The sequence below is a fragment of the Borostomias antarcticus genome, assembly GCF_949987555.1.
Source record: "Borostomias antarcticus genome assembly, chromosome: 1".
Classification (NCBI taxonomy): domain Eukaryota; kingdom Metazoa; phylum Chordata; class Actinopteri; order Stomiiformes; family Stomiidae; genus Borostomias; species Borostomias antarcticus.
Window position 1 is genome coordinate 51,160,128 of NC_140234.1, and position 11,678 is coordinate 51,171,805.

Genomic DNA, 11,678 nt, shown 5'->3' on the forward strand with positions numbered 1-11,678 from the left:
AGTAGGGTCTCTACTCTAGTTCTTCAGTCTTCGCCTGCTCTCAAGTGAATTGAGTCCCTTTTAATGTGAACACCAGAAACATCAAGACCCTCCACACACACACACACACACACACACACACACACACACACTAGAGATATAACGGTATGAAAATTTCACATCATAATTATAGTGACCAAAATTATCACAGTTATCAGTATTATCGTGGTGTTGTTAAAATGTGCTGAAATGTTTACTGTGTACACTTTGGTTGATACTGGACAGTATTTAAAGTGAGATTTTCAGAAACTAAACACGGTTTTAGTGATAATTTTATCACAATACATTTAATCGGTTTATATAGGTTTGGATAGGTTTAATTGGTTTTTCATTATACCGGTTAGCGTTACATCCCTAACACACAGACACACACACACACACACACACACACACACACACACACACACACACACACACACACACACACACACACACACACACACATTGTCTTTGCCCCTTCATCATCACAGTAGTCTGACTCACAGGATGAAGGTTTTTTAGATAAGCCTCTCATTGGCCCCGCCAATCCCTTGACATTGTTTTGCAAGGACACCATGGAAAAAAAAAATAGCACTGCCCAAGATGATTGTGCTTGATTTAATGAAATACAGTCTTTTTACCCCGTCTCCTAGAATGGTAATGGGTTGCAGCCAGACCTTTCTCCAGCACTGGCACATCATTAAAAGTGTGGACATAGGTCTGGTTATCTATCTGACTAATTAAGGCATGACAGTTCCTAACTATTCTCAGAACAATTTGCTCAGAACCTTCCTCGCTTAAAGGCCAGTCTCTTTTCAGTTGAGTCATACTGCTTGCCTTAGCATCTGCCATGGCACGAAGCAGAAGCAGAAACTTGGAACAGACCGGGGAGAGAGACACTGACACGAGGCTGAAAGGACGCGGACACACAAAGCAGCCATTGTCCCCCATGCTCTGGGAGGATGTGCCAATAAGAGACTTACTCAGATAATTGTTATTCCACTTGCTATTCATTCAGGGTTTGTTTTAACAATGGCAGAATGTTGGGTTCTTTGAGGTGATAAGTCAGTAGATGCTAGCAAAACCCTCTGAATACAAGACTAATGCTCCTTTCTCTCTCTCTCTCTCTCTCTCTCTCTCTCTCTCTCTCTCTCTCTCTCTCTCTCTCTCTCTCTCTCCCCCTCACCTCCCCATCTTTCTCCTCAGTGGTCACTGTTACTACCAGACCATCGTAACCCCGGTGTCCCTGCCGGACTCTCCGTGCTCCAGGATCCCTCACACCGTGACTCTGGTGTCCATCCCGGCCTCTACGGACGGCAAGCGCGGCATCTCCGTGGCCATCGACCAGCCGGTCAGCCCCAACGGTTACGTCCCCGAACACGGCCCCACCGTCAGGGTGGCCCAGTGAGTGTGCGCACACGTTTCCCTGGGAAACCTACGCTGAATGGGGGCTGTGTGAAAGTCATAGAATTACAGTACAGACAGGATGCGTTCGATGAGGAAATGAGAAACGTGGCCAGTGATGGACAACGAGGCACAATTGAATCACGGGAGTCACAGTTATTCAAATCACATGAAAGTCGAGTCCCATACTGGAACCCTTTATAACCACAGATCTTGATTCTAATCCATGCCCTCGGCCACAGTAATAATTTAAAACCTATTTCACGTTTCTTTGATGGGTCTGCTCATTGCTATTCCTCATTCACTGTTCCAGGGTGGACCCTGAATGTATCAGCCCGGATGTGAAGAACTCTATCCATGTTGGAGACAGGATCCTGGAGATCAATGGCACACCCATCCAGAATGTCCCTCTCGATGAGGTACGGTAACCGCCACCCCGTTTTACCACAACAGATCTCTCTCTCTCTTTCTCTCTCTCTCTCTCTCTAGGTCATCCTCGGATGAGCCCTCTATTAGCGTTTACAGTCGTCCTGATCCTCCGTGCGTCCGGCTAGCTTGCCAGTGCTTTCCGCCCTCGCGTCAACAGCTCTCGTGCAGATTTCTAGCACTCCCCCCCTCTACATGAAAAACGCTTTCTTGCTACAGAGCATGCTAAGCTATGCTATGCTAATATGTATTCATAATGCACTGTGTGCTAATGCTAGAGTGGGAATGGTCTGGGAAGCCATGCTACATGCTAACGGCACGCTGAGCACGTTTCTCCTCCGCTCTGTCCCTCAGATCGACCTTTTGATCCAGGAGACCAGCCGTCTGCTGCAGCTGACCATCGAGCACGACCCCCATGACCAGGGGGAAGAGCAGGTGGACGGACCCCTCACCACGCCCCTCTACGAGGGGCCCAGCCCCGTCCTGCCCGTCACGCAGCCCCCCAACCCCGACATCAGCAACCTGCGATCACGCATGATCACGTAAGGACCACCGCCATAGTTCATGTAACATACAGTTAACAGACCGTTAACAGTGCTGCACACACACAGGATGCTGGGTAAGCGTATTTGACATGGATGAAATAACAGAGATACTAGTGAGGTCACATTAGTACGGTAGTATAGTGGTGCATGTCAAATGGTTATATCACAAGCTACAAAATGAAGGATTAATGTACATATGTTACTGTGAAATAATGCCCCTGCTTCCTCTGCTGTTTAATTATTTCTAATTCCGCTCTCTGATAATTGCTGGACTGATGGTTTATGACAGAGTTGGCAGCGACCATTTAACACTGTGAAGAGCAATATGGCTGCCTGTCAAAGATACTGACTGACTGAGGGATTTCTCTCTCTCTCTCTCTCTCTCACTCTCTCACTCTCCCTCTCTCTCTCTCTCTCCCTCTCTCTCTCTCCCTCTCTCCCTCTCTCTCTCTCTCCCTCTCTCTCCCTCTCTTCCTCTCTCTCTCTCTCTCTTTCTCTCCCTCTCTCTCCCTCTCTCTCTCTCCCTCTCTCTCTCTCTCTCACTCTCCCTCTCTCTCTCTCTCTCTCTCTCTCTCTCTCTCTCTCTCCCTCTCTCTCTCTTCCTCTCTCTCTCTCTCTCTCTCTCTCTCCAGGAGGAGTTACAGTATTGATAAGTCTCCCTGCTCCAGCAATGCAGCATCCCCTCTCTCTCAGAGGAAAGACATCAATCGGTCGGAGTCTCTTCGCGTCGTGTCCAATCGGACGCACCGGATCTTCCGCCCCTCTGACCTCATCCACGGAGAGGTGCTGGGAAAAGGCTGCTTCGGACAGGCTATCAAGGTACGGCTGACTTGGATAGGAGCTGCCAACTACGAGATCCTTATTTAACCCCGGAGTGAATGTTGAATTAAACTGCATATCAACAAGCAGTCAGGAGGTGGCAGCATTGAGGTGCTTATCCAAGAAGCACCGGTGCATCTGTGAACACAGAACCATTGTGTTTGGAAGATTCACTCAAGTGTGGAAGAAATATCTGACAGTGCTGTAGGCAGGAGAAAGAACTGATTTCTGGGAAATCTTTAATCTTTGCTAAACAGTTCCCAGATTTTTGGCATCTTTCTTTGCATGTAGAGGAAGGACCTCACACATGGGGCTTGTCAGGGTAAAATTAGATCATCGCAGCCCCTCAGCGAGTAATGATGACATTACTGTGTATGTTTTGCAGGTGACCCACAGAGAAACAGGGGAGGTGATGGTGATGAAGGAATTGATTCGCTTCGATGATGAAACACAGCTGACATTCCTAAAGGAGGTGGGTGACTCTTTTTGAACTCTTATTGACCTACGACTCTTTCATACTGAAAATGTTCCTCATCTGCGCTGTGGCTATCAGGGCTCCTCATTCAACTTCACCACTCTTGAGGAATGACATTTCCTCTTATTACTTTCACTGATTTGACTCATTGATTTTGTGAATTTCAATTCACCACCTGAATTGATGGACTTCAATTGCTGATGTGTCTCCACAACATATTACAGAACCATTTCCCTCAGTGTTGGGCCAGTATAAGATCAGACAGCCCTGCCCTGCTGAGAGTTAACCACAGTCCAGAACATCCGTTTCCTGGCCCTCATAATGACCCTCTATCTAGGAACCAGGGGGAGTGCCTGTCTCGCTAACTAAAGCTAGTAGTTAGTTTAACTGCGTGGGATAATTCAGTATAAAAGGGGTCTCCTGACCTGAGGCTTTGAGGGGTGGACATTCCTAAAAGTCTGTTATTTCAGTACAGCCTCATTTCCTGTCATTCTAAAGCAAACACGGTGGCCACCGTCCTGTCATTACCATGACATAGTCAAGAAAGATGCCAAGTGGTTATAGACTTCCAAGGGCTTACAGGGTGATTATTATCTCTTTAACATACTCTGAAGAGAAGAGATGGATGGTTCATCTTTTTTCTGGCCTTCAATTTGAAATGGACTCCAAAACCAAAGAGAAGAGTTGCTGTCTTGAACGGCAAACACCACAACCCAAAAAGTTCAAACGTTTTGAACCAGGGAGACCGTCCTCTGTGTTTGCATCTGATTAGTTTATGAGCTGACTGTGCCCTTCCTTGGTAATTAGTGTGTAAAACAGGCCACTAATAAAACCCACTTATCAAGAAAACCTCCATCTACTTTCCTCACTGGAGTTGTTGTTGGTGGGAGGTTGCTGTTCTTTAGCGTTTTTGGAGGAGCTGTCATAATGAACTCAAACATCACTGCATCACTGCTCTCAGTATTTCCTGATGAGTCAGCTAGAATACAACATGCAGACCCAAGGGAGTACCTGCTGGAATGTGTGGAGGCGGTCGCAGTATGAGCGCTCAAGAATGTGAGTGCGTGTGCGTGTGTGTGTGTGCGTGCGTGCGTGCGTGTGTGTGTGCGCGTGTGTGTGATGGGTCAGAGCCTGTTCATGTTCATTTGCACTTGTGATGAACTACCACCATTCTCATCCTGACCCCAGTAAACCCTCGGGGACCTTTGCTGTGCTGTCATCTAAACATGATATATTACTGTAATTTCATAAACTGCACTGTGTGGTCATCCTGGTCTACTACAACACCAGGACGAACAATGGTGTCCAGTTCTATACACCCTTGCATTACTTGAATATGAGCCAAGCCATTATTCTACTTCTCAATACTTGGGAGCAAAAGATAACGTGTGTACGCTCCCCCTACAGGTGAAGGTGATGCGTTGTCTGGAGCACCCCAATGTGCTCAAGTTCATCGGGGTCCTCTACAAAGACAAGAGACTCAACTTCATCGCTGAGTACATTAAAGGGGGGACCCTGAGGGAAATCATCAAGAAGATGGTAAGGCCCTCTGACTGAATGTTGGTGTCTTTATGTACGCTTTTACTGGCCACGTGTCTTAAAAGGTACCTCTTTCAAAAAAAAATTGGTGTTGGTGGTGAAACATGTCAAATGTCTTTGTGTCAATAAAGTGGGTCACCGCACAATCGAAGCTCTGGTGCAAAGATATATATACTGTATTAGATACTAAAACCAATTTCTGCGGTTATGCTGCTGCCTTCATCAGGGTTAATCTGACTGTTCACAGTATTGACCGCAATTAAATGGACTGGTGCTCATGTGAAAATAAACTATCCTGACCAATCACAGGGCAGGTGCAGGGTGAATAGTACCAGGCAGATTAAACCGAGAGACCGCACCAGTAAATCACATGGGAAACCCCAGTTATACAGAATCAAAACACAGTACTCAATATTTGACCTGCCCTGTGATTGGTCAGGCTAGGCTGTTTGTTCTCACCTGTGCACCAGTCCATTTAACTGTAGTCAATTTTGTGAACAGTCAGAGTAACCCTGATAAAGGCTGTTTTGAAATGTTGGTTTTAGTGTCTAATAAATATTTTTGTATCAGAGCTTCGAGTGTGCTGCGACCCATTTTATTTTCACATTTATTTTGGTTGGCCGGCATCTCATCACCACAGGTGTGCATTGCGCTTACTTTGACCCGAAATGTCTGTCAACATGTTTTCCTCTCTTGAACAGGACAGTAACTTTCCATGGAACCAGCGAGTGAGCTACGCCAAGGACATCGCCGCTGGGATGGTGAGTCAATGACCCCATGACATCTCAATATGACAAAACAAATTAGGGACAGAGACAACAAAAACATTGCACACTGTGAGGGATCCCCTCTACCCGTCAGGGATGTGCAGCACTTCATGATTCACAGTGAATACTGGCCTCACTCTGCCCTCTAGTGGGCATCTCTGTGAAGTGCAACAGGAGTGCTTTCCCCCTGTGATCATGACAGCATGAATTCCTGTGGGATAAGGCCATGGGTAGTCCAACTGTGCTCTGTTGATTCAGATACTATGATTCATGTAGCACATGACTGTGGATTACAGAATGTGCAAAGCTAAGGCCATGTGCCTCAAACAGAAAACAATGCAGGCCTGTTCAGAGATTAAGATTTTAAATTGACTTTTGTTTTCTAACCTCCTTTCATTCCTTTTTTTCCTTCATTTCTTTCTCTCCGTAATCCAGTCATATCTGCATTCCATGAACATAATCCACAGAGACCTGAACTCACACAACTGTCTGGTCAGAGAGGTGAGCGCTGATGACATGAAGCATGTGTGCGCATGAGAGAGAGAGAGAGAGAGAGAGACAGAGAAAAAGAGAAAAAGAGAGAGAGAGAGAGAGAGAGAGAGGGGTGTGGTAAATTTGTGTGTTTTCTTTGAGGATTACACCAGTCCACCTGCCTGTCCAGATGACATGGTGGTTTGTCTATTGATGACAGAGTTCTGACTGTGGAAAGACAGGTAGAAGGATTCCTTCATTCAGAGATACAGAGAAGTCTTTGTTTAACAGTACATCTGCAAGACACAGAGGTCTTTCTACATAGATTCATGTAGTATAGAGAGTAAACATCCTCAGCTAAGATTGGGTAACCATCTGTGTCAAGTTGTTCAAGCTAGGTCAGGACAGAAAACATGGAGTCCTACTGTGGTAAATAAGCCAGTGTTTAAGTTAGATGACTGTGGAAGTATTAATGTCTGTGTTGAAATGTGTAAGACAGTATCTGCCTCTGTATGATATTCTCTCTCTCTCTCTCTCTCTCTCTCTCTCTCTCTCTCTCTCACACACACACACTCACTCACACACACACACACACACACACACACACACACACACACACACACACACACACACACACACACACACACTCTTTCCCAGTGTCTCGCTTGGATGTCTTATTGATTCTGTGGTCAGATGTACAATACTCCACTGCCCTTGTATCACCTTTATCCAATATCTTGTTCAGTACTGTTTGATATCAGACTCTCTCTCTCTCTGGTGTCTCCATACAGAACCACAGCGTGGTGGTGGCCGACTTCGGCCTGGCCAGGCTCATGGTGGAGGACAAGAACCAAGACAAGCTGTCCTCGGGCAAACTCCAGGGGCTCAAGAAGCCAGATCGCAGGAAGAGATACACTGTGGTGGGAAACCCCTACTGGATGGCCCCTGAAATGATACATGGTAGGTTGTGTGTGTGTGTGTGCGAGAGCGCACGTGCAGCGTTTGTGTGGTATGTGCGTGTGCTTGTGTTCTCATCATTTAGGTACAGTAGGTGGCAGCTGTTTGATTACGCAATAGACCTCTCATAACAATGCATGCACTTGAAAAAAATGATGCCAATTCCTCAGCCTGTTTTTAACCCACGTGCCATGTCACTATTCCAAAACCAATGCACATCACCTCACATTTCCTCATCGCCTCACATTTTCCTTGGAAATGTTCCCCCTCACAGGGAAGAGCTACGACGAGAAGGTGGACATCTTCTCCTTCGGCATCATGCTGTGTGAGGTGAGCGCCCTGACAGCCTCATGTGCTTCTAATCCCCGAGGCGCACAACCAGTAAAACAGAGCTCCAGGCGGGCTTCTTCTCTTCAGGCCGAGAGACAGCGGCGGCGTGGTAACCATTAGGGTTGGACCCAGCGAGCCTGGATTTAGCGGGCTCTGTTAAAACGCTTAAAATAGCGCCGCAGCCCTCCACATGGACGTCATTAGACGGAGACTCCAAAGGGGCAGGGATTACAGAGGAGGAGAGGAGGTTGGCTTCATGTGGCCGCCCTCTGACAGACGGGGGATGCTTGCGGTGGTCGGTGCGGCTGGTCCAGCTACGTTTGGCGGTGGTCCCTTTATGTGTGGGCTTTGTCTGTTAATGGGGACTCCCCTCCCTCTTTGGTGTGCAGTTTCATGGTCTCAGATTATAATCTAGGATTGCTGGAGAGTCATTTGTCACAGCAGTTATCGTATGGATAGTGATTCATCTCTTTCATGCCTCAATCGTCGTGGTGAATTTTAACAGCTACACACATTGACTATCGGAGCTAATGTCCAATAATCTGAACAAATCTGATGTTCTTTGGAATGATTATGCTGCCAATAATACTGCGCTTATGATGACTCAAAAACAAGGCTTTTTGTAGTGTTGTCCTGTCCTGTCCGTACTCTCACCTTTGACCCTCACCCCTGACCTCTGACCCGGTCTCTCTCTCCACCTCCCACAGATCATCGGCAGGGTGAATGCGGACCCAGACTATCTACCCCGGGCTGGAGACTTCGGGCTGAACGTGTCCGGCTTTCTGGAGCACTTTTGCCCTTCAAACTGCCCCCCGGCCTTCTTCCCTGTGGCGGCGCTGTGCTGTGACCTGGACGCTGAGAAACGGTGAGACAATAGATGATAGTCTAGAAAACACGCACACACACAAGCCCTTTTGTCTTCAGGTCCAACAATTTACAGTATCATTACACTGTCCGTGGGTTACATTGCTGTTTGATAATGATCCTTCTTTTCCATCTATTTTGATGCAATACTCTTGGCTGTCTCTAGTCAATTATGACCTACCCTTTCACTGTTCTGAAAATAGAACTAGATCTGAAGAAAGACGTCCTAATTAGCTGGTCTCTCCACAGACCCGCCTTCACCAAGCTAGAGGAGTGGCTAGAGAACCTGAAGATGCACCTGGACATCCGCCTCCCCATTGTGTCTGAACTGGACCAGATGCACAAAGCATTCTGGGAAAACCACATCAAGACGGCAGTGCGGTCAGAGAACGGCCTGCACCCTCATCCTGAGCAGCCAGAATAGAGCTGCTGCTAGATCTTCTAGGATGAGAGTGGAATGTTAGGGGGGCCATTGGGGCGGGTAGTGCCTAGTACCATGGGCAGTGGAGGGTTCTCAATGCCAGTGCAACCTGAGCTGACATAAGCTTGTATATGCTGGCAAAGGCTGTAGACTCAGGGGTAAACCAAGGACCTGAAAAGCTACCCTTGCGAAAGGCATTCATTCAAATTAAACCAAGAATGACATTTCACTACCATAGCTTGAGTCTGCTGTAAAACCTTAGCTGCAATCTTTCCCAGCTTTGAAGTCATGAGTCAAATCATCAAATCTGGAGTCAAAGCCAGTTATTTTTCATCGTTGTCCCCATCTAAGCTAACAAAGTTGATGTCCTGGCAGATTTAGTGGTGTCTCAAATGCTTTTTCCCTGTCACAAGGGTTTCCTGCACAGTATCCGTGCAGTGTGTGTTTGCAAGTGTTCCTCTGTGTGACTTTGGTTTGATTTGGTTTGGTTTGGTATTTTGAAACCGCTTTAAGGAAAAGGACCCTTTTTATGTGACACAAAACACATAAGTTGAGACTCACACACAGTCCAGATGTAGTATATAACGGAGAAAAGCTTTTAAGCTTTTAAAAAGCTTTTTCTTTCAAACTGCATGTACTGTAGATCGTCTTGTCAGTGGTAATTCTCGTCACTTGTCTTCCTCTCAAATCTTACCGGTGACACAGAAAATGGAGTCACTATTTTTGTGGGCCTCCTGCACCCCATGCTATGTCCCTCTCTCACAATGTGTACTGTAGCACTGACATGACTTTGAGGTACACATCTTTCATAAGTTTGGTACATTTTCCCTATTCATAATGAGTTTATTACTCTTACTTACCACATATACGCGTTGAGGTGAAATCTCATGTATTCAAACTCATCCCAGTGTACTGTACTGTATATAGCTGGTGATATTGTAAATGTTTTAAATATTGTAAATGTACAGACATACAGTATTTTGTATACGTATGCTAGGTTGCCATATTTTTTATTAGGCTACCTATTGAAATTAAGGATTTAAACAACAAAACGAAAGAAAAGAAAAAAAAGGTTGAGGCCAATAGGGAGCAGATAAAGTGATTTTCAGATTTTTGCGCTTTGGTGACAGCGAAATGGGGAAATGGCTCACCCTACCCTCATTGAAGCACTCTTGTGTCCCATTCTCTCTCTGCAACTTTGTTTACTCTGTTTGATTGGTCCTCGGCCTGTCAGATGACCTCATTAATACCACTCAGTAGTATAGTCTATAGAAACACAATCATAACACAATCAGGCAGTCAGATCAAAACTGGCAGGTATAAGATTATGTAGTTCAGCATTGTGTGCCACACAACCTGGACTTGTCCAAACATGAAACGGTATGTTACAATTATGGACTTAAATATTTCTCTCAGTATGAGTTCTAATCATTTATAGTCCAATCTGGTGAGGAGAGGTAGATAAGAGACACCTAGATGCGCCTGGTGTCTGGCCACCTCTCTCTCTCTCTCTGTCTATATATATAATGTGGAGCTCCCTATGGGAAGCCAACTGTTTACACCTAAACTCCTGGCTGTAAATATGTCTATGTCATTGTGCATCACATTCTATCATGCTCTATCGCTCTAAAGAATAACATCTTTCACTGTGTAATCTTTCTCTAACACATCCTCACACGCTCATTCCCTTCCTTATTCTTTCCCAAATATCAAACCCTGTTTCTTCATCTATCAACAGCAGCTGTCACCCTTCACTCTTTTTCCACTGTAATATGAGCTGCATGGTGTCCTGGCTAGGTGTTCTTACACTTACTTCTGCTACCAAACCAATAATTTGTTTTAGATTACTAAACAAAGTTATTGCTATGTAAACAAAAAATAGAAAGACAGGAAAGAGTGTACAGACAGAGGATATGGTTCAAAAGAGGAAATAAGAAAGAAAATCACAGCATCTCTTTTTATATGGAACCACTGACATGTTTTGTATAGATTTAAGACTTTATTTTGCACTATATTACAAAATGGCTACCTGCAGCCTTTTCTTTTCTTTTTCTCTTTTGGGTTACGTTTCAAAGAGAACGAAAAATTATGTTGGTTCAGGTTGATATATGAATTCAAGCCACTGACAGAGCCTTTGTATACTAGGGTCCTGGTAAACTCATTCTCATTGTGGCAAACGAGAGTTGGGTGGCCATTTTCTAACCTGGTGTGGTGATAGAGATTCTGATACCGATGCTTTATAAGTAATCATGAACTTAAATATGCAAATGTTATTTCAATCTCTTTCTTAGAAGAGTCAAAGTATCACATTTTATTACATAACTCAATTTTGGTGTAACACCTCACATAGTACACTGCAGGTATGCTGCAGGCTCTCATATCTCAGAGAAGAAATGGTGGAATCCATTGACTGTCTCACTTTGAAGTCTTGCCTCTAAACTTGTTAACTTATGAACTAGGCTACTAGATCAAGAGTCTAGATCTCCATAGTATAAGCTTTCTAGTGCAAGAGCCGGCTTATACAGTATCTGACGGGGAAAGCACTCTCACATGTTTCATGATCTCCACACTATCCCAAGACTCTCCAGTTTGCTACAGAGAGAATGATATTAACCCTGATCTGCCTGCTGCCTACAGACAGA

At 45.3% G+C, this 11,678-nt stretch overlaps 1 protein-coding gene across 1 annotated transcript in view; it reads left to right on the plus strand.

Moving 5' to 3' along the window:
- limk1a (LIM domain kinase 1a) overlaps positions 1–9,039 on the plus strand; it is a gene marked incomplete at both ends in the record, with an annotated part of 43,570 nt that extends 34,531 nt beyond the window's left edge. The window contains 12 exons of the mRNA XM_084440649.1: positions 1,225–1,422; positions 1,736–1,841; positions 2,203–2,390; positions 3,026–3,212; positions 3,598–3,684; positions 5,095–5,226; positions 5,928–5,987; positions 6,429–6,494; positions 7,256–7,424; positions 7,696–7,751; positions 8,459–8,616; positions 8,865–9,039. Of these exons, the coding sequence (XP_084296775.1) occupies positions 1,225–1,422; positions 1,736–1,841; positions 2,203–2,390; positions 3,026–3,212; positions 3,598–3,684; positions 5,095–5,226; positions 5,928–5,987; positions 6,429–6,494; positions 7,256–7,424; positions 7,696–7,751; positions 8,459–8,616; positions 8,865–9,039 (1,582 nt within the window). The remainder of the gene's footprint in view (positions 1–1,224; positions 1,423–1,735; positions 1,842–2,202; positions 2,391–3,025; positions 3,213–3,597; positions 3,685–5,094; positions 5,227–5,927; positions 5,988–6,428; positions 6,495–7,255; positions 7,425–7,695; positions 7,752–8,458; positions 8,617–8,864) is intronic.
- Between the last annotated feature and the right edge of the window lie 2,639 nt (positions 9,040–11,678).